This window comes from Xenopus laevis, chromosome 8L, assembly GCF_017654675.1.
Source record: "Xenopus laevis strain J_2021 chromosome 8L, Xenopus_laevis_v10.1, whole genome shotgun sequence".
Classification (NCBI taxonomy): domain Eukaryota; kingdom Metazoa; phylum Chordata; class Amphibia; order Anura; family Pipidae; genus Xenopus; species Xenopus laevis.
In genome coordinates this window covers 122358101-122379353 of record NC_054385.1, presented here as the reverse complement: position 1 = coordinate 122379353, position 21253 = coordinate 122358101, and the positions used below count along the sequence as shown (strand labels likewise).

Genomic DNA, 21253 nt, shown 5'->3' with positions numbered 1-21253 from the left:
AAGCAGCAGTCCTGTCCTGCTTTATGGCAGCTGAGATTCTAGCTATCTGTATAACAGAGCATTCTGTCCCAGTGGCTGCACAGATCCTATCTGATCCCCATTGTAAGCAGCAGTCCTGTCCTGCTTTATGGCAGCTGAGATTCTAGCTATCTGTATAAAAGAGCATTCTGTCCCAGTGGCTGCACAGATCCTATCTGATCCACATTGTAAGCAGCAGTCCTGTCCTGCTTTATGGCGGCTGAGATTCTAGCTATCTGTTTAACAGAGCATTCTGTCCCAGTGGCTGCACAGATCCTATCTGATCCCCATTGTAAGCAGCAGTCCTGTCCTGCTTTATGGCAGCTGAGATTCTAGCTATCTGTATAACAGAGCATTCTGTCCCAGTGGCTGCACAGATCCTATCTGATCCCCATTGTAAGCAGCAGTCCTGTCCTGCTTTATGGCAGCTGAGATTCTAGCTATCTGTATAACCGAGCATTCTGTCCCAGTGGCTGCACAGATCCTATCTGATCCCCACTGTAAGCAGCAGTCCTGTCCTGCTTTATGGCAGCTGAGATTCTAGCTATCTGTATAACAGAGCATTCTGTCCCAGTGACTGCACAGATCCTATCTGATCCTCATTGTAAGCAGCAGTCCTGCCCTGCTTTATGGCTGAGATTCTAGTTATCTGTATACCAGAGCATTCTGTCCCAGTGACTGCACAGATCCTATCTGATCCCCATTGTAAGCAGCAGTCCTGTCCTGCTTTGAGACTCTAGCTATATTTTTGTGAACACATTCAATGAATTACATGCAGAAATAGGAAAACATTGGTTAACTAAGGACTGTGGGAGTTACTGTTTGATAACACCAACGGTTCTATGATTTGCAGACTTCCCCATGATTTTTGTTTTGGGCTTTTGCCATAGTGTAATGCATATTAATCTCTCTGTTTTCCTTTGCAGGGATGTCTAAGGAACATGCAGGTGAGCGTGTGACTTTCTAATGAAGGATTATACAATGCAGATTAAAGACTATGGGGTATATTTATCAAAGAGTGAAGTTAATAGTTAAATTCCGCCACTTCCCATTAATTTCTATGGGGTTTTTAAAGGCGTATTTATCAAAGGGTGAAATTTCACTTTTACCCGTTGATAAATACGCCTTTCAAAATCCCATAGAAATGAATGGAGAGATGCGGAATTTCACTCTTTGATAAATTAACCTCTATGTACCCAGTTCTTGATATTCATCTAATTATCATGCTTTTCTCAACACCGGACTGCTGCTCCCATTCATGTGAAAGGGAAATGCAAAACAGTGCTAAGCATTTTGGGTTCACCACAATGTTATGAAAATTTGATATGATAATTGTTATCATAATTTGCAATTGGTCTTCATTTTTTATGGTTTTAGTTAACATAAAGTTCAACCACCCCTTAGACAACTAGCCATGAAGCATCATATTCTGTTTCCCATGTTGCTTTACTTTCCACATGCTTTATATGTAGTCAGGGTCGGACCAGGACCCACCGGGGCTGCTGCCTTAGGGGGCCTCCCTTTCGGAAACCCCCCTGCCACGCATGTGTGCACTTCAACATGCGCACTCTCACTGCTGACTGGTTGCGGCAGGAGGAAAACCAGGGTGCAGATCCACTAAGCCCTGGGCCCACCGGGTTTTTTCCCAGTGTCCCGTCGGCCCAGTCCAACCCTGTATGTAGTAGTAGGCTGGCACAAACCGGACCACACTCCAATGCTTGATGCAGTTAACTTCATATAAAGCATATTGTTTGCCTCCCCAAGCTGAAGGTCTGGATCCCATATTAGTTTTGGTAAGTTAACTTATGTTTCCTACTATGTCCAACACTGGATGCCTCTCCAGAAATTATTTGATCACTTTCCACATGATGCTTTCCACTAACCCCAAAGCTTAGCTTCTCAGCAGCACAAGAGCACAAGAGTGTGCTAAATATTTTATGTTTACTTAAATAATTTACTATGATGCTAATTTCTCTTCTAGAATTGTTTTCTGTGCCAAATATAACAGCCAGTTCAGATCCGGTAACTGAAGGAGCAGAAATGTCATTGGATTGTGTGATCAAAGGCAGCCAACAGAAAGGAACTTCTTCAGGGAGATTACAGTTTGCTTTCTATAGAGACGGCCGGGTGCTGCAAAACTTCACAACATTCAGTACTTACCAAGTTTTCCCAGTTCAAATGAAGGATTCTGGGGAATATTCCTGTGAAGTGAGAACCTCTACCAATGGTGAAACAAAGATGAGCAATACAGTATCAATCCGCATACAAGGTGAGTACAGCTTGCTCTTCCCTGTAATAGAACTAAACCTGCACTAAAAAGGTTCTGAAGGTGACCCTAATTATATTGAGTAGTCAACCCTTAATGAATATAAGGTGGTTACAGATGGAGTCTCTAGTAAGCCATTAATTCATATTATATTCAAATTACATTATAGTACAATTGGCACAAAAAAGAGTCCGCTTTGCCCTTTAGTGACTTGGACACCATTTTTCCATAGGTCAATGGTGGGTCTCCGTGATCCATTTTAATAAAACTAAAGAATGTCTTTCTACAATTGAAAATAGTAAGGAAATAAGGGGACATAACTGCTGTTATGTCAGTTTTGAAGCTGATTTCCCAATGTCGTTTGGTATAACCAAACATGACAATTTCAGGAGACTAGGTTAAGATGCCAACGTAAGTTACAGACCACAGATAATGAGAGGATATTACATCAACTTGTTCTGTTATTAGCAGCTGCAATGGCTTGTTTACTTCTAGCAACAATTTCAGTTTGATTGTTCTATATGTGTCTGGGGCCAAGCAACAACCTGTGTAATTTGGATTATTTTTCTTACAGAGCTATTCTCTAGCCCAGAAATAAAAGTGACCCCACACACAGTGACGCCTGGGGAAAATCTGTCTATAAAATGCAGCACAGTCAGCAAGTCGGACACAACTAAACTTCGATTTAGATTTTACAAAGACAACGTTCTGGTGCAGAATGAGAATTTATCCAATAATTATTATGTTAAATCAGTTCAGCTAAAGGATTCTGGGAATTATTCTTGTGATGCCCGTATAAATGGCACAGTGAAGACAAGTAGAGAAATCCGTATCGAAGTACAAGGTGAGTAGAGAACATTCACTGAGCCTTCTTTAAAGGAGAAGGAAAGCTATGGAGGCATTTTATTACCAACAGGCCCGGATTTGCGGAAAGGCCATCTAGGCCCGGGCCGAGGGCTGGAGGATTTTAGGGGGCTGCATGCTGTCCAACCACACCCACATTGGTTCAAAAACACTGGGGATGTGCAGAAGATACAAATTTGCATGAATAAAGGGGGGGCACAGGTGACGAACGGTAGTGGGCCACGGGCGCCCGCTATGTAAATCCGGCCCTGATTACCAAAAGATTAGCTGCAATAGTGCAAGCTAGAATGTTTTATTTATTCTGTAGAATGTTTTACCATAACTGAGTAAAAATCTCTAGAAGCTCTCTGTTTGTTTAGTATAGCAGCTGCCATATTAGCTTGGTGTGACATCACTTCCTGACCGCGTCTCTCCTTGCTCTGGGCTCCGATTACAGCAGAGAAGGGAGGGAGAGAGGAACAAACTGAGCATGCTCAAGCCCTAGCCCTGGAGGTTTAAGCTGAAAACAGGAAGTCTGATACAGAAGCCCATGAGTACACAATAGAAGGAAAGAAATGTGGTGTTTCTTTTGACAGAGGACTCAGAGAAGCATTACTTTGAGGGTTTACTGGTATATTAAGGTTGACCTTTACTTAGTTTTAACATTTCCTTCTCCTTTAATCGCTTATGCACCTGGTGCAGAATGTTTCCATTGCTCTGAAAAGACAAGCTTCTCAGCTAAGGTCACACTACAAGATGTACCAGCATCTCAGATGTTCTTTTTGTCTACAATAACTCTTATTGCTTTCTGGTTTCTGCTTTGAACAAAAAGATCTCCCACAAATGCACAAATACACTTACAAATCTCCTGGTGTGACTGTAGCCTAATGTCCCCACCCCAAAAAAAAAATGGTGACATCAGTATTTCGAGGCAATTGTCAATTGCTTTGTGACCTACAGAAACATTTCTAAGACCGGATGTCACAAAACATCGGGTATGTGATTGGTCTTTATGTGGTTCATGGTTTTAGCAATTGTCCAGAAAACCTCCCTAATTAATAGTTGTAAGTTTGTTAATGTATGTGGTTGATAAACAGGTGATTGCCCTTCATTTCCCAATATGGTGGCATTTCTCATAGGAAATTTGGTTTTGTATAGGGATGCACAAAATCCATTATTTTGGATTCGGCCGAACCACTGAATCCTTTGTGAAAGATTCAGCCGAATACCAAACTGAATTCGAACCCTAATTTGCATATGCAAAGCAGCGTGCACAGCTAAGAAAAATTTGACTTCCATGTTTTGTGACGAAAACTCACATGATTTTATGGATTCGGATTCAGTTCGTTCAGGCACAAGGATTCAGCCGAATCTGTATCTTGCTGAAAAGGGTTGAATCCTGGCAAAATACCAAATCCTGGGTTCGTTGCATCCCTAGTTTTGTATAACCGCTCATCTGCTACAGATATCTGGCTCCATGTTGCTGTTTGATCACTGCCAGTGATCAAGAAGAAGCTTATTTTTGAATTCCTGGCTTTGATGCAAGGGCATAATATACCAGGCGTACTGCCAAACAGAACCTCCTGTAGGCTGCCAGTCTACACAGGAGCCAAGAAATGGCCAATCATGGCACTTATTTTGCACCATCCAGGAACATTTTTCATGTGTTGCACACCTACTCCCCATGATTGACATTGCTGAGTCATAGCCCTGCCCCTCTATGGCACAGCCCGCCCTCTCCGCATCATGGCCAGCCCCCCTGCCCAGTCTCTACCGGGGGAAAAGGTGGCAACCCTAGACCTAACATGTTTGGTTTGTTTGTGTGCACTGTGAATCATCGGATCCCAGGGGGTAGCCCTTATTTTTCAAAATAGCATTTTTCTATTTATGATTACCCAATGGCAAACTCATTGTTCGGGGGTATAGTTTTCCTTTAATTCTCTGTCCAATCAGGATCTCTGCAATCAGGATTAGTCAGAGTTTCCAGGACAAGGTGCAAATCCTGCAACATGTCGCCCTCCATATTAATTATTTGATAGCAATCCCATTATATAATCTCCTGTCAAACAACTATCATCGTAAAGTCTTAGGACAAGTTAATAAACAAAAATAAAGGTGCCACCCGGTGTATAGGTTATAAACTACCCTGTGCTAAGTATTTATTGGCAAATACTGTGAAAGGAGACCAAATGGCAGCATTGTGGAACACTTATTTCTCAAGGCATGGTTTATATAAATGCAGCCTTCACTTCTTCCAGGATTTATGGCACATTCATGTAGTAGTCCCTTGCCTATTGCCTTTATTGTATTCAGCAGTTACAGTTCCCTTTCTCCAAAACTTTTGGAAGTGAAAAAAAAAAAAAGATTAGTTTGTTCAGATATTTTAATATTTTGCATTTGGCAAAACCACTGCTAACTCTAAAGTACTCCTGAGCCACAAAATCACAGTAGACAGCACCAGTCTTGAAGATTTGTTTAAAAAAGCCTTTATTGGAACTTCATGGCTTTATCATCTGAACAAACGCAACAACGTTTCAAGCCGCATGGCCCTTTATCAAGTTAATGTTTCACACATGGTTACACATTTTTATATTACCTTGTATAGCGCCATCTTGTGGCTCAATCCTTAAAAATATCACAAACTACAGATCACAAAAGATTTAATCATGCTATATTTTGTTTTGTCGGTGGAGTCTCCTTCTCCATATCTATGCTGCTATTTCCTTGTTCAAAAATCTGTAATATTAAAAACATAAATAAAAATCCAGTTAAAAACATACTTAGCGGAATATAGAGTGTAAGTCGTATTCACGATTTAGGCCATGGGGCTCCGTGGTTTCTAAGCAACGTATCCACCATGCTTCTTTTTTTAGCAGTTCCTTATTTCTATCCCCTCCCCGTCGGAGTTTGGGCACATTATCTACAACTTGGAACTTTAATTGTTGGACCCCATGGCCTTTTTCCACAAAGTGGCTTGCAACAGCCTGATCTATTTTCTTTAACCTTATGGCGGACTTGTGTTCCCGTATCCTGTCTCATATCATGCGAGTGGTCTGCCCCACATATAAATACCCACAAGGGCATTTCACAATATACACCACAAAAGTGGATGTGCAAGTGTAATATCCCCTGATCTTGATGGGGTTACCCTTACGTGGATGATACACAGTGTCTCCCTTTTGACAGTTGGAACAACAGTTACAGGAAAGGCCAGGGAAAGTCCCATTATTTTTTGGGCGTAATACACCTTGCCTCATTTGTTTGCCCCCCAGGTGCGATCTCACCAGCATAGTACCAAGGGTTCTATTTTTCTTGTATGACATGAGGGGTAAAGCTTGAAAGGCTTCCACAGATGGTATCCCCTCCTTAAGTAAACTCCAATGTCTATTAATAATTTTGGCCACATCTTTACTTAAAGATGTATATTTAGAAATAAATGGAACTCTCTTAGTTTTATTTTTATGTTTGTCCTGATGTTTACACTCCTTTCGATCACCCTCAATTTCTTTCCGTTGCTGTTTTAGTAAAGGCATCGGATACCCTCTCTGAACAAATTTATCTTGCATCTCCTCTAAACGTTCACTCTGTCTATCTTTGTTGGAAACAATCCTTTTTACCCGTAGGAATTGTGATTTTGGTAATGACCTTTTTGTTGAGACTGGATGGAATGACTCATAGTGGAGGAGTGTATTCTTATCAGTTGGCTTAACAAAAAGGTCTATTTCTAATTTCCCGTCCTGATTTAATACCATAGTATCTAAAAAGGCTATTTTTCTTTCATCGGCATGTAATGTAAATTTAATATGAGGAAACGCCAAATTAATTTGTTGGTGAAAATCTTTAAGGGTACATAGTGGCCCCGTCCATATTACGAACACGTCATCGATGAATCTTAACCATATCTTGCAATATTGCAAAAACAACTCATTTACATACACATACTTGGTTTCAAAATTATTCATAAATATGTTCGCATAGGACGGGGCCACATTAGACCCCATAGCTGTGCCTTTGATCTGTACAAAGAACTCATCTTGAAATAAGAAGTAATTGTTATGTAGTATTAACTCGAGACATCGAATCAAAAAATTTTCTTGAGATGCATCCAAACTCTCATCGTGTCTCAGCTCGATGCGGACTGCCTCTACACCCCCATCGTGTGGGATGGAGGTGTAGAGGCTCTCCACATCGAAAGTTACCAACAAGAAATTGTTCGGTAAATCTGACACCATTTGCAATTTTGATAAAAAATCATTTGTGTCCTTTAAAAAGGATCTGTGGTTAGGTACATACATCTTAATCACCTGGTCTACAAAAATAGAGAAGGGAGACAATATGGAGTTTATACAAGAAACAATCGGACGGCCTGGTGGGTTATCCAGATTTTTTAAACGGAACGGAGATCCGGAACGCATTTGCACCAGACGTTGTTGCACAGGGGAAGGAGAAACTGGCGCACCACATGCAAGGCTTCCGCACAGAGGTGGAGACGCGGAAGCGCTCCAAGTTCCAGCACGACGCTAATGATTATAGCAACGGTCGGGTTTACAGATGGAGGCACCCAACCCAAGAATCATTCGGAGATAGTGGATTCATTGCGGGGGAACGACAAACCCGCCCTAAACAACGGAGGAGAGATGATATATCCCCAGGGCCAAGATCGGAGTCTGCCTCCTCGTCAGCATCTTCTTTTTTTAGGTGGATCACAAACGATGGAAGTCGCACCAGGAGCAAGAGAAGAGGGGGAAAAAAGCATAACAAAAAAGAAAGGCCAAGCTGCGACTTGCTACAGACGGAAACAGTGGTGAACATTTCTAGTGTGCCCCTCTCGATGGAACAACAACAGGTATTAACAAAGGGCCTGTCTTTTGCATTAGTGTCAGACCCGGATTTTTTCCAACTAGACATTGAACTTTATCGCTTTTTCAGGGACATACAGCTTAAAGTACAATTTGGACATGCGGGGGTGGAAAATAGGATTGAAAAATTTGGTACCTTTACTGGGCATACCATGGGCCTTAAATCCATGAGCACATACAAACCAGATATATCTAATGTTTTTGTGGATGCTTTTATGTCTAATGTCACAAGGGAGATAGCCAAATTAGAGCAAAAATACATTCATGGGGAGGTTAATGTACAGTCCAGGAACTTGAATAAAAAGGAATTTGAGGCATTACAGGAAATCAGAAATAATCAGTTGTTGGTAATCAAACCAGCAGATAAGGGAGGGGCGTTGGTGGTAATGGATAAAGAATTGTATGTAACAGAGATTAAGCGCCAATTAGGTGATACTGAAACATACAAATTGGTTACCACCAACCCCCTCTTTGATATAAAAAGGAGAATAGATGAATTAATAAAGGAGGCGCTACAAATAGAGGTCATAGACACTACTTTAGTGACTCTCATAGGGTACTGACAAGCAGGTGGCAACCGGGAACCAATTCATTCAAGGTGGAACCAAAATGTAGATTAAAACTTCATCTTTATTGATCCGAGTAAAACCAAATATACACGAGGGCAGGGAGAGTAGCTTGACGCGTTTCGTGACCAATACGTCACTTCATCAGAAGCTTCTGATATATTCTAAATATACATATAAAGATGTGGCCAACATTATTAATAGACATTGGAGTTTACTTAAGGAGGGGATACCATCTGTGGAAGCCTTTCAAGCTTTACCCCTCATGTCATACAAGAAAAATAGAACCCTTGGTTCTATGCTGGTGAGATCGGACCTGGGGGGCAAACAAATGAGGCAAGGTGTATTACGCCCAAAAAATAATGGGACTTTCCCGGGCCTTTCCTGTAACTGTTGTTCCAACTGTCAAAAGGGAGACACTGTGTATCATCCACGTAAGGGTAACCCCATCAAGATCAGGGGATATTACACTTGCACATCCACTTTTGTGGTGTATATTGTGAAATGCCCTTGTGGGTATTTATATGTGGGGCAGACCACTCGCATGATACGAGACAGGATACGGGAACACAAGTCCGCCATAAGGTTAAAGAAAATAGATCAGGCTGTTGCAAGCCACTTTGTGGAAAAAGGCCATGGGGTCCAACAATTAAAGTTCCAAGTTGTAGATAATGTGCCCAAACTCCGACGGGGAGGGGATAGAAATAAGGAACTGCTAAAAAAAGAAGCATGGTGGATACGTTGCTTAGAAACCATGGAGCCCCATGGCCTAAATCGTGAATACGACTTACACTCTATATTCCGCTAAGTATGTTTTTAACTGGATTTTTATTTATGTTTTTAATATTACAGATTTTTGAACAAGGAAATAGCAGCATAGAAATGGAGAAGGAGACTCCACCGACAAAACAAAATATAGCATGATTAAATCTTTTGTGATCTGTAGTTTGTGATATTTTTAAGGATTGAGCCACAAGATGGCGCTATACAAGGTAATGTAAAAATGTGTAACCATGTGTGAAACATTAACTTGATAAAGGGCCATGCGGCTTGAAACGTTGTTGCGTTTGTTCAGATGATAAAGCCATGAAGTTCCAATAAAGGCTTTTTTAAACAAATCTTCAAGACTGGTGCTGTCTACTGTGATTTTGGGATATTGAAGCTGGTGGAAGTGGACACCAATTGACGTGCACCTGGTCGCTACATTTAAAAATCAAAGTGGTGAGTGCTGGCTGACTATTGTATACTCCTGAGCCACAGAAACCCCAGTTAGGGTTGCCACCTGGTCGGTATTTTACAGGCCTGGCCGGTAAAAATGATGGTTGATCCCATTGTTATTAATAGGGAAAAAATATAAATATATAGGAAGGCCGGTATTTTTTTCCAGAAAAGGTGGCAACCCTAACCCAAGGCTGCAGTCCCGAATCACTGGTTCCTGAAGTCTTGCGAGACCGTGATGTCACCCGCTACGTATATGAGCGCAGTGGGTGTGGCTAGTTAGTTCGCTGTATGATAATGGTGTTAGTGGTGTAGAAGGGAAAGTCTGCTGTTAGTAACTGGCGGTATTTTGTAGTGTGGACGGCTTTTTGACGCGGTTTAATTATTCTGGGCTTGAAGAAACAACTTTTGCGGGGTGGGTGGGATAGACATTTTTGTTGTGGTTCTATGTTGTCTAGGGTTGCTACATTTTCTGGAAAAAAATACTGGCCTTTGTATATATTTATCTTTTTTCCTTATTAATAACATTGGGAGCAACTATCATTTTTACAGGCCAGGCCAGTAAAATACCGGCCAGTTGGCAACCCTAAATACTGTCCCTGCTGCCAGCAGAACCCCTAAGATCCCAATCCCCCTAATGATTTCTCTCTTTGCTAATTGGAGTTCTGGCTTGGCGGGAATAGACAATTGAATCAAGCTGTTATGCAAAAGTTATTCATTATTTACTTGTGCTTGGGAAAATAAATAGTAATTGGTGGCAGAGCTACTTGCTGTCAGGGGAGTCATTTTGTGCAATCAAGGCACAGTTTTTTTTTTCTCAACTTGAGATGAGCTAATTTAGGAGACTGTTTGAAATAAACCTTTTACTTTGTTATTGGCTCTTAAGTAGGGTTGCCACCTGGCCAGTATTTTACAGGCCTGACCGGTAAAAATGATGGCTCATCCCAATGTTATTAATAGGGAATAAAGATAAATATATAGGAAGGTTAGTGATCCCAATGTTATTAATAGGGAATAAAGATAAATATATAGGAAGGCCAGTGATCCTAATGTTATTAATAGGGAATAAAGACAAATATATAGGAAGGTCAGTGATCCCAATGTTATTAATAGGGAATAAAGACAAATATATAGGAAGGTCAGTGATCCCAATGTTATTAATAGGGAAAAAAGATAAATATATAGGAAGGTTGTTTTTCTTTACAGACAGGGTGGCAACCCTACTCTTAAGAGTACAGGATGCCTGTCATTGCTGCAACAAAAAGTCCTGGGGTCCCTAAGGGAGGTGGCACACACTGTTACTGGGGGAGATTAGTCGCCCAGTGACAAATCACCTCTTCTTCGGGCGACTAATCTCCCCTAAATGCCTTCCCGCTGGCTACAATGTAAATCGCCGGTGAGAAGGCACTCTGATCGCTTCTACTTTCTGAAGTCGCCCAAAGTTTCCTTGTGAGGCGACTTTGGAAAACGAAGAGCTCCGAGTGCCATCCTGTCGGCGATTTACATTGTAGCCGGGGGGAAGGCCCTTAGGGGCCCTGGAACCTTCTGCTGCGGCACCGACAGGCAACCTGTACACTTAAGAGTCAATAACAAAGTAAAAGGTTTATTTCACACAGTCTCAAATTAAGAAAAAAAAACTTTTGTTATTAAGCTATTTTGTTGAAACTACAGTCAGATGTTTTTCTGTTAAAGAAGTAAAGCTTAACAAAGAAGTAGGTAGAAATGTTGTACATGATGTTTTGTGCTTCTGTACCAGCCCAAGTCAACCACAGCCATTTAGCAGTAAAGATCTGTGTCCAGGGGCGCCATTAGAAATCACGGGGCCCTGTACAACAACATTTTTGGGGCTCCCTGGGCCCCGCCCAACCTCACGCCCCACCCCACATCCCACCCACTCCACATCACGGTTAAAAGACTACAGACATCAGCGCTAAAAAAGTAACCCCCTCGACACACACGTTATAAAAAGCTATTGATGGTCAGGGCCCTCTTATAAGTTAAAAAAAATTGGGGCCCCAAAAAAAAAAATTACAAATTTTTTTTTTTACATAAAAATAAATAAATAATTGGTGGCTAGGGCCCCCTTACAAGTTACAAAAAATATTGGGGCCCCCAAAAAATGGCCAGGAGATTAAAAAAAAAAAATATAACCCACAAACTGGTGTTCAGTAGAATTGAACTCAAAGCTTCAGGACTTTAATTTCGGCTGTTTTCGTGACTTCGGGTCTTTTCGCCGCTTCAGGACTTTCATTTCGGCTGTTTTCATGACTTCGGGTCTTTTCGCGGCTTCAGGACTTTAATTTCGGCTGTTTTCGTGACTTCGGGTCTTTTCGCCGCTTCAGGACTTTAATTTCGGCTGTTTTCGTGACTTCGGGTCTTTTCGCGGCATCAGGACTTTAATTTCGGCTGTTTTCGTGACTTCGGGTCTTTTCGCCGCTTCGGGACTTCGGCTTTTGCTGTTTGGCTTTTCGGCACTTCCGCATCCAGCAACCTGCGAAATGGCCGCACGGTTGTGGCGCTCGTAAGGGGAGCCAGGCTCTTTCCAAAAATGCAGCCCGGGCCCGGGACACTTGTTCCCCCTGTCCCCCCTGTCTGTGTCTCCAAAGATGCCCCAGTAGCTCCCCAACTTCTTTTCTGCTGATTCACTGCACATGCTCTGTGCTGCTGTCACTTACTGGCCAAGATAGATTTCAGTAGGCTGGACTGCCAATTAATGCCAATACAACCCAGGCATCCCCTGAGCCACTTTAGCTTTGCACTCACAATACAGTAATAGTCGGAAAAGTCTTGTTCAGCTTGCACCCACCCAGATCCTGTCAATCAAAGCTCCTACTGTATCTGTGATGTTGTGTCAGGTCAAAGAGGTCATTGCCCCTGTTTATTCTTTATATGCTCTGGACCTTAGAATTTCCATCTCTGTTAAAACCTTCTTGGGGTATACTAAGACCAGTCTTATGTGCTGCTGTCCTCAGGTGACTGGGAATTATATTTAACTTTACCTTTACATTAAAACACAGTTTACCCCTATTTCACACTTTGGTTAGAGATACAAATAAATGTTGAAGCAGTCACCCTACTCTTGATATCTCGGTGTCAGACCTGGAACTGCATTTCTTTTTTACCTAATCGCTTTTTTGCTTGGAATACTAAACAGCAATTAAATAATTTTTCTTGTGTTTTCAGCAGTTTTTGCAAGTAATGACACCGGCACAAATTCAACCAGTATAGAAGGTAAGATTGACTTACTATCTGAGGCTCAGTTAGCTGGGGAGGAAACTAGGAGTTATACCTTTCCTGTATCATATAGAAAAGTTTCACTGCCCCTGATTTTCATTATATTATGATTTATAAAAAAAAACAGATATCTAGGAACCCTGCCCATGTGTTATTTTCTTATTGAGGCAAATTCTGTTTAACCTGGGACATATTTGGAGAGTTTGGTGGTTACATTATACCAGGGATGCACCGAATCCAGGATTTGGTTCGGGATTCGGCCAGGATACAGGCTTTTTCAGCAGGATTTGGATTCGGCTGAATCCTTCTGCCCAGCCGAACTGAATCCTAATCCTAATTTTCATATGCAAATTAGGGGTGGGGAGGGGAATCGCGTGACTTTTTGTCACAAGGAAGTAAAAAAAATTTCCCCTTCCCAGGATGCGGTTCGGTATTCGGCCGAATCTTTTGCAAAGCATTCGCAGGTTCGGCCGAATCCAAAATAGTGGATTCGGTGCATCCCTACATTATACCATACTAATTATTTTTTAATTATGCTCATTAATGCTTATGGACCATTTGCAACATGTTTCTGTTAATAACAGTTAACTCATCATCTCATCTCATGTCAATATGTTCTTGCTCTGCTGCTGTAGCTGATTCCCCTTGTGTGATAGAAATGTTAATATTCCCAGTGAATAAAACGTGTGTTTATTTCTCACAGATGTGCCACAGAACGACGTACATCTAATAGTTTTGGTTCCACTCATCCTACTACTCGTTGTGGTTGCTCTTCTGATAAAGTACAAGCACAAACTATTAGCTGTGTTCACAACCACATATCGGTCTCATCCAGGTAACTGAAGATATTGTTACTGTTTTGTGTATGTGACCCACACTTTGTATGGTCTGCCATATGCTGAATTTAGCCATTCCATCATTTTTCTGGCTCCATAAAGGAGGTGGGTGCATTCAGGGAAGCAAAGCAAATGAGACTTCTTGCCGCTTTGCTACTCTTGGTTTTCATAATTCCACATGTACAGTGATATAAACTGGCCTACCAGTTGAATTTTGCAAAGCTTTGAAAATGTCCACTCATTCCACTATCCACTCATAGGCTCTGGATTTACAGTTGAGCACCTATAGCAATATATGGTATATGTAATGAAAACCATGTATTGCATTGAAAGAAGGTGATCACAGATACTAGAGGGACTGAACCCAGGAAGTCTGAAAACCAGGCTCCAAGAGCAAACTGCGGGATTGTACTAGTGGGGAATGTGGGAGTAGGGCAAGGCATCATATAGACCAGGGGTCCCCAACCTTTTTTACCTGTGAGCCACATTCAAATGTAAAAAGAGTTGGGGAGCAACACAAACATGAAAAAGGGCTGTGATTGGCTATTTGGTAGCCCCTATGTGGAGGGAGGCTCTACGTGGCACTATACTTAGTTTTTATACATTAAAACGTTCTTTCAAGTTTGGAATTCAAAAATAAGCTCCTGCTTTGAGGCCACTGAGAGCAACACCCAAGGGGTTGGAGAGCAACATATTGCTCACGAGCTACTGGTTGGGCATCACTACTATAGACCATATACAATGAGAATTGAGATACAATATTTATTTGATGTATTGGATAGAGGGGTAACTTTTATAATTTGGCTTTTATAACATTTAGGTTATCTTACATTGAGTTGAGAAGTACCAAATTATGAATTTAAATTGGATTGGGTGAGTGAGTGAGCCAGGGAAGAAAACAATTGTTGCATTCAGTCTAGCCCAGTAGCGTCACTTGAGGGGGGCGGGCCCTGGTGCGTGACGTGCAGCCGGGCCCCGCCCCCTCCATTCGGCCGCATTTGGCCGTTTTTGTCAGTGGAGCGTGAGCTGCCGGGGGGCCCTGAGGGGGTGCGGGCCCTGACCCGCTCGCACCCCCTGCTCCCCCGGTAGTTCCGCCACTGGTCTAGCCACTTTACTTGCCTGCCTTATAGTACCTTCCATGACAAGTTCCAAACTTCAGCAGATTTCAGGCAGGTATTACTACTGCTGTCCTTGATCCTCACCTAAGAACATTCAGATTCCTTCCTGAGGTGCCCTGGTCTTTTAGTTGACCAAATTTGAACCATATTGGCTGATCAGTGTCTATATGTTGAGCAATATGGGGCAACTGGTTTGCCAGAGGCTTCAATGGATATGTTTTTATTTTTTTAGCTTCATTTCTAGATCTGTAAATAAAGGAGCCCATTTGGTGATCTGTGTGCAAAATTTGTACATAGCATGAAGTATGTGCTACACAGCTGTGTCCCTTGGGCCCTTGTCAGGAAGATGCTTAATAAACTGTAAGATAACCTGCCCATTGCAATGAACCATAATTCGATTTATAAGGCAGCTCAACACTTATACACCATAAACCAGTTCCACCTATAACTACAAGGCAAATGCACAGCACCGCAGAATGCTGCACTATTCACCCACTACTCACAGATCATGTTCCGCTAAGTTGTAGCACTCTGTACTATACCCTTAGTAAATGAGCCCCAGAGCATTGCCAACTTTGAAATAGGAATCCAGCCACAGCGAGTAGGTGGCAGAGCCTTTTCTTATTGGTGAACAAACTGAACAGCCTAAAGGTTAATGTATTTAAATTAGCTTATGTTTGCCTGACATTGTGCTCTCCACCATTCTGCAGTACACAGTCCTGTTTCTTCTCAATTACAGGTCCTGCCACAGATCTGTTAGTTGAGACAGACCCATATTACTCCTTTATTGAATTCTCCTCCATTCAGAAAGGTAAGTGGGACTGGATTATTGTCCCTTTTTCATACTCAGGCTCCATTCTATGAATTTACAGCCATGCTATAGTGTTGCTTTTGAAGAAGGATCAGAATTCACCAATTTATCCTTTAACCACATCTAACTTCTTCTAGAATAGTTGTCAAACTAAGGTGACCTGGGGTTGTCTTGGTAAAACTACACGGGAGATTTTGATCAGATTTTGTGCCACACAACAGCACAAGATTTGTAGGGTCCTAAGAAATCGGATCCCCCTATATCTAGAATTTAAAGTTGGAGGAGATAAAGTTAGATGGTGTAGTTGTTTATGCATCTACAGTCTGAAGTAGGCCAGACACCATCAGACTACAGTCAAAACTACAGTCAGAAACCAGACTACAGATTTTGATCAGATTTTGTGGGTCAGATATTATCTGATGTTGCCACGCAACAGCACAAGATTTAAGAAATCTGATCTCGATATAACTAGAATCTAAAGTTAGATCAGATAAATTTAGATGTTGTAGTTTGTTTATGCATCTACATCCGACAGTCACTGTATTTCAATGGAAAAAAGAAGTAGGTCAGACACCACAGATTTTATCTCGGATGAAGTCACAGCATGCAGCGTTCGCATCTGCATTGCGTTGGATGGAACATTTTCCATGTAGTTCACACACCAAATTTTTGTATCAGTCCCATTATATTTTGATCCATGTGACTACATCTGACTTGTAGGATGCGTTTGGTCGATCTGACACCATCCTACAAAATCTCCTTGAGTGCTCACTTCTATTAGCCAGTAACATGCTTACTAGTTAATAACGATTTAGTAACTCAACTGATTATGTTAATTTTTGTCTTGCAGATCCGGTAATTCAAACCACTAACACTGTAAGTATTGTGGCAAAGTCATGTCATGGTTTTGCTCATACTGGGAATTCCCTGAATGTTAAACAAATTGTAACACCATTATCCTTATCTTTAGATTTTATATAATGTTATTAAGAGGTTTTCCAAACTTTAGGGTCAGGGCATACTCTCAGATTCGGGAATAATCTCCTCTTCTTCGGGGTGACTAATCTCCCCGAACTACCTCCCGTTGGCTAGAATGTAATTCGCCGGCGGGATGGAACTCGGAGCGATTCATTTACCGAGGTCGCCTGAAGTTTCCTCGTGAGGCAAGGCGACTTCGAGTGTCATCCCGCCGGCGATTTACATTCTAGCAGGCGGGAGCCAGTTCGGGGAGATTAGTCACCCTGAAGAAGAGTCGACTAATCTCCCCGAATCTGAGCGTGTGACCCGACCCGTAGGGTTATACATGCTAATGGGGAAGGTTTGGGCAAGGAGAGACATCCTAAAAGCCAAGTAGGAATGAAAGTTGGGTTGAATATTTATTTGTTATAGATAGGGTGAGTTTTATAACCAAATTTTATCCAGAGGTTACCATGTTTCCAATTGGAAAGTTCCAAATACTGAACTCAAATTAGGGCCTAAAGCATATAAACCTTTGTATGGTGCACTATTTTGGAACCCAGTATAAGCAGCAAGTGTATTTGTTGCATATGCTTTTTAGAAATGTCCATATTTTATTGTACTTGCCCACCGCCTAAACCATACAGAATCTTTACAAAATTCTATCCTGCCAGACTTGCCCCTATGCTTCACTCTAATATTTGTAACATTTCCACATTGTTCTGAAAGTTATACTGGGATGGGGTATCAACGGGTTCTTATGGAACCATTCCTTCATGGAGACTGTTGGAATGGTCAAGGATTCAATAACCAGCAACTTAAAACTAATCAACAAAATCCCCCATATAATAACTACTGTATCATACAGAGAAAGCATTATTGCATTATGAGAGGTTGAATATATACTACTAAGCAACTTTTTAATGCATTTTTTTCACCAGGACGTGACATATACACAGGTAAAAGCCTGAATGCTCTTTGTTCCACCAAACCAGACACATGCAACTCTAGACATAGCTAAGGAACATTCCAGTCTAACTGATTCTAAGAACTGGAAAAGTAAACTGGATCATCTGTATTGCTATTTCGGATTCTGGATTCATTGCTAAATTACAATTTGTCAGAAATGTCTTCACACGGAGCACCAGTGGAGCCATTAAAACTATTTCATTATCTTAAAATAACATGAAGCACAGACAAAGTCTACTCAACACGTTTCGTGGCTACAATTTGGCAGGACAAAAATCCTTGGGTTTTTCCAATATGTGTAGAATACCAGTTGAAAGGGATAAAACCCAACCCTGAATCTTGTACAGTTTGACTTCACTGATTGCAATTAATTCAATGGAAGGAAGCAAAGCAGCAGAATGAAAAGTTCTTCAGAAACCAGCAAGACCTTGGGCCAATGCTTTTGCTATTGTAGACAGTTTGGAGAATGATGTTAATCCTCATAGGATAATATTTTGCAATTTTACTAGAATCTGTGTGTGTTCAGTATGTACTACTCCAACATTTTAAGGCAAAAACAACAAAAGAACTCAAATAGAAATCAGTGAAAGGCAGCAGATCAGGCAGGTAGACAACTGAAGGCAGGGCAGGAGGTCTCATAGCAGCACAGGAGTGAGGGCTGTAGTAGAATACCCAAACAGCAGACATGTACATCAAGTATAGGAGTTATAGTATGAAATCATGCAAACAGGGTCTTAACTGGAAAAAAAGGTAATTCTGTAAAACAGAAACAACACTAAGGGGCCGATTCACTAACTTCGAGTGAAGGATTCGAAGGTAAAAAACTTCGAATTTCAACGTTTTTTTTGGGCTACTTCAACCATCGAATGGGCTAATTCGACCTTCGACTACGACTACGACTTCGAATCGAAGGATTCGAAGTAAAAATCGTTCGACTATTCGACCATTCGATAGTCGAAGTAGGGAAGGTGAAGGTCCCCATAGGCTTGGCTAACTTTTTTTGATCGAACGATATTCCTTCGATCGTTGTATTAAAATCCTTCGAATCGTTCGATCGAAGGAATTATCCTTCGATCGTTCGATCGAGCTATCTGCACTAAATCCTTCGACTTCGATATTCGAAGTCAAAGGATTTTAATCCTAGTTGAATATCGAGGGTTAATTAACCCTCGATATTCTACCCTTAGTGAATCGGCCCCTTAGAATCATTATTAGTAGAACATCACAATAAAAGTAGCTCTTATAACTTTTTTACTAGTTAGAGATATATAAACAAGTACAAGTACGAAGCACTAAAGCTGTCCGTCAGGATTTTTGAGCCTGTATAGTCTTCCTTGGCATCTCCCAGGGAGCGCTGATGCCTAGTTCAGCCTGCACTGTTGAATTTGGGGCTTCCTTTAACTGTTCCTTTAACTGTCTGCAATTCTAGTGTTTCCTTAGCAGGGTGCACCACTGTGTAGTTCCCCAACGACAAGTTTTGCTGCAAAAATCATACCCATAAAAATTGTTGCACAATTTGTCAAGTGTCCAAAAAAAATTACGCCCATAGACTTCAATGCATTTTGGTGAACTTTTTAGCGAAAAGGGTCAGATTCGCCATCACTATTTATGTCTGAACTTTCTAAAAAAATAAAATAATAGGAGTCCTTAAGATACATGTTCATGTAATCTTATTTTAAAACATTTGGTGGTTACAAGGACATTCAATTAAACATACTACAAAATCACTAGAACAATAAACAAATTGTCTTAAATTTAACAAGGGAATTGTGTGCCCTAAAATTGAGGACTTTTTAAGGGAAAAAACTACATCTGTGCCATCCCTTTAGCATTGAATCACCTCTATGAACAGAACCAAAAACATTATACCAATTTTATTATTATGTTTCCATAACCAAGATGGAGCTAACAAATATTTTCAAGTCTTGTTCTTACTACAGATAACCGGTACTTTATCTAGTAATATATTCTGAAGAATTGGATCTAATCTAAGCATTTTCCTAAAAGCATTAAGAATATCTAGGAGTCTAATTGATAACTGATATTTGGTCACAAATGCCAAATCGGCTCATTGCCTGTGACTCTCACTTTGAGTTCCTGAATCTGATTAATATAACATTTTGTATAAAAGTTGTAATCTAAAGTTTATAATCTAATTTTTCTCCTTGGTACTCTTTGTAGTCAGCCCTCTTAGTTTTTTGCTTTTACCATTTTTTCTTGGCCTACTATTCCGCAAACTACAAAATAACACAAACCCAGGATTGACATGAAAGGGGTCTGCTCCCTCATTCACTGGTTATAATTTACTGGAAGGCCACTTGATCTCTCCAGCAAAGACAAATTGATTGAGTACATTTATAAAACTATACGTGGAGAATACAACTTTTGTCAAATGGTCGCTGTCTACTGACGGGTCAGTCCGATACCCGGGGGTCGTGGGTTCAGGCCGGTTTCAGCACACCATTTGTGGGTCGCAGACTATACACTTCCAACTTGCAGTTTTTATCAACTGGGCAGGTCTATAAAAAGAGGAGAGGAGGAGGGTGCAGGCGAGTTTGGGTTGATTGCGGGCAGGTTTGGGTGTAGGTTGAGTTTTTCTCGAATCGCACATCACTATCACTGTCATTTAAAATCTTGTTTTATTAATTTAATGATTTATAAAAAGAAAATAGCTCAGTTTAAAAAAAAATCTTAACCTCTGCTACTTTTGTGTTTTATCCTAATAAACTGGATTTTGGGGATATCCAATAACCAAACTGGTTTCACGTAGAACGAAGGAGGCCACAATCACCGCAGAACTTTGCTGCTACTTTTTATTCCATACTCCACAATGTTTCGAGTCAAAAAGGACCCAAAGGTCCTTGTTGACTTGAAACATGTTGTGGAATATGGAATAAAAAGTAGCAGCACAGTTTTGCGGGGATTGTGGCCTCCTTCGTTCTATGTGAATTACTGAATTTCTGGCCTTTATGGTGTGACCTGAGAGGGTGAGCCCAAAGGATAAAGGAAAACTACATACGATTAAGCAATCTGGTTTATGATGACTGCTGACGCCAGCGCCCGTTTTTGACGCCAGCGCCCATTTTTGACATTTTGATTTTTTTCGGGCGAATTTTCGCGGGCGTTTTGCGAATTTATTCGCTGGCGGCGAATTGCGCAAATTTGGCGCGAATTTGCGCCCGCCGAATAAATTCGCCCATCACTACAGAACAGTTTTAGTTAAGTGCATTAACAATATCTTCTCAGATACCATGAACCATGTGCAGGTTTTGGATACTGGTGAGGGATGGTATCATTATTTTTGGCAGTGACAACTTCCTCCTTAGTCTTGTCAGTAGGCTTTGCGGTGTCATTAACCTCAGGGGTGTCAACCAGTTCAGGGGTGTCAGTAGGTTATGGGCTGTCAGCTGGTTAAGGGGTATTAACCCCTTTTATTATATCATTTTTTATGGTTACGTTTTTTAGGGGGGAAAACTGAAAATATTTAGTGGCAAAATAAAAACTAAAATTCTTTAAGATTAATTATGCCCCAAAGCTGCTAAAAATCTGAATCCAAAA

At 41.1% G+C, this 21253-nt stretch overlaps 1 protein-coding gene across 1 annotated transcript; it reads left to right on the top strand.

Annotated features, from left to right (window-relative positions):
* The first annotated feature begins 1964 nt into the window (after positions 1-1964).
* Positions 1965-18517, top strand: LOC121397196 (Fc receptor-like A). Its single transcript, XM_041573534.1, has 7 exons — positions 1965-2287; positions 2859-3128; positions 12954-13001; positions 13708-13839; positions 15698-15769; positions 16620-16645; positions 17668-18517. Exons 1-7 carry the CDS (start codon positions 1978-1980, stop codon positions 17695-17697), a joined length of 888 nt encoding a protein of 295 aa, XP_041429468.1. The 5' UTR covers positions 1965-1977; the 3' UTR covers positions 17698-18517.
* Positions 18518-21253: the final 2736 nt, after the last annotated feature.

Excerpts from the sequence above, each read along its gene's own strand:
- LOC121397196 (XM_041573534.1), top strand. The coding sequence starts at position 1,978 with ATGATGCTAATTTCTCTTCTAGAATTGTTTTCTGTGCCAAATATAACA. Across the intron at positions 2,288-2,858 it reads AGTATCAATCCGCATACAAG|AGCTATTCTCTAGCCCAGAA; the intron begins GTGAGTACAGCT and ends TTTTTCTTACAG. Across the intron at positions 13,002-13,707 it reads AAATTCAACCAGTATAGAAG|ATGTGCCACAGAACGACGTA; the intron begins GTAAGATTGACT and ends TATTTCTCACAG.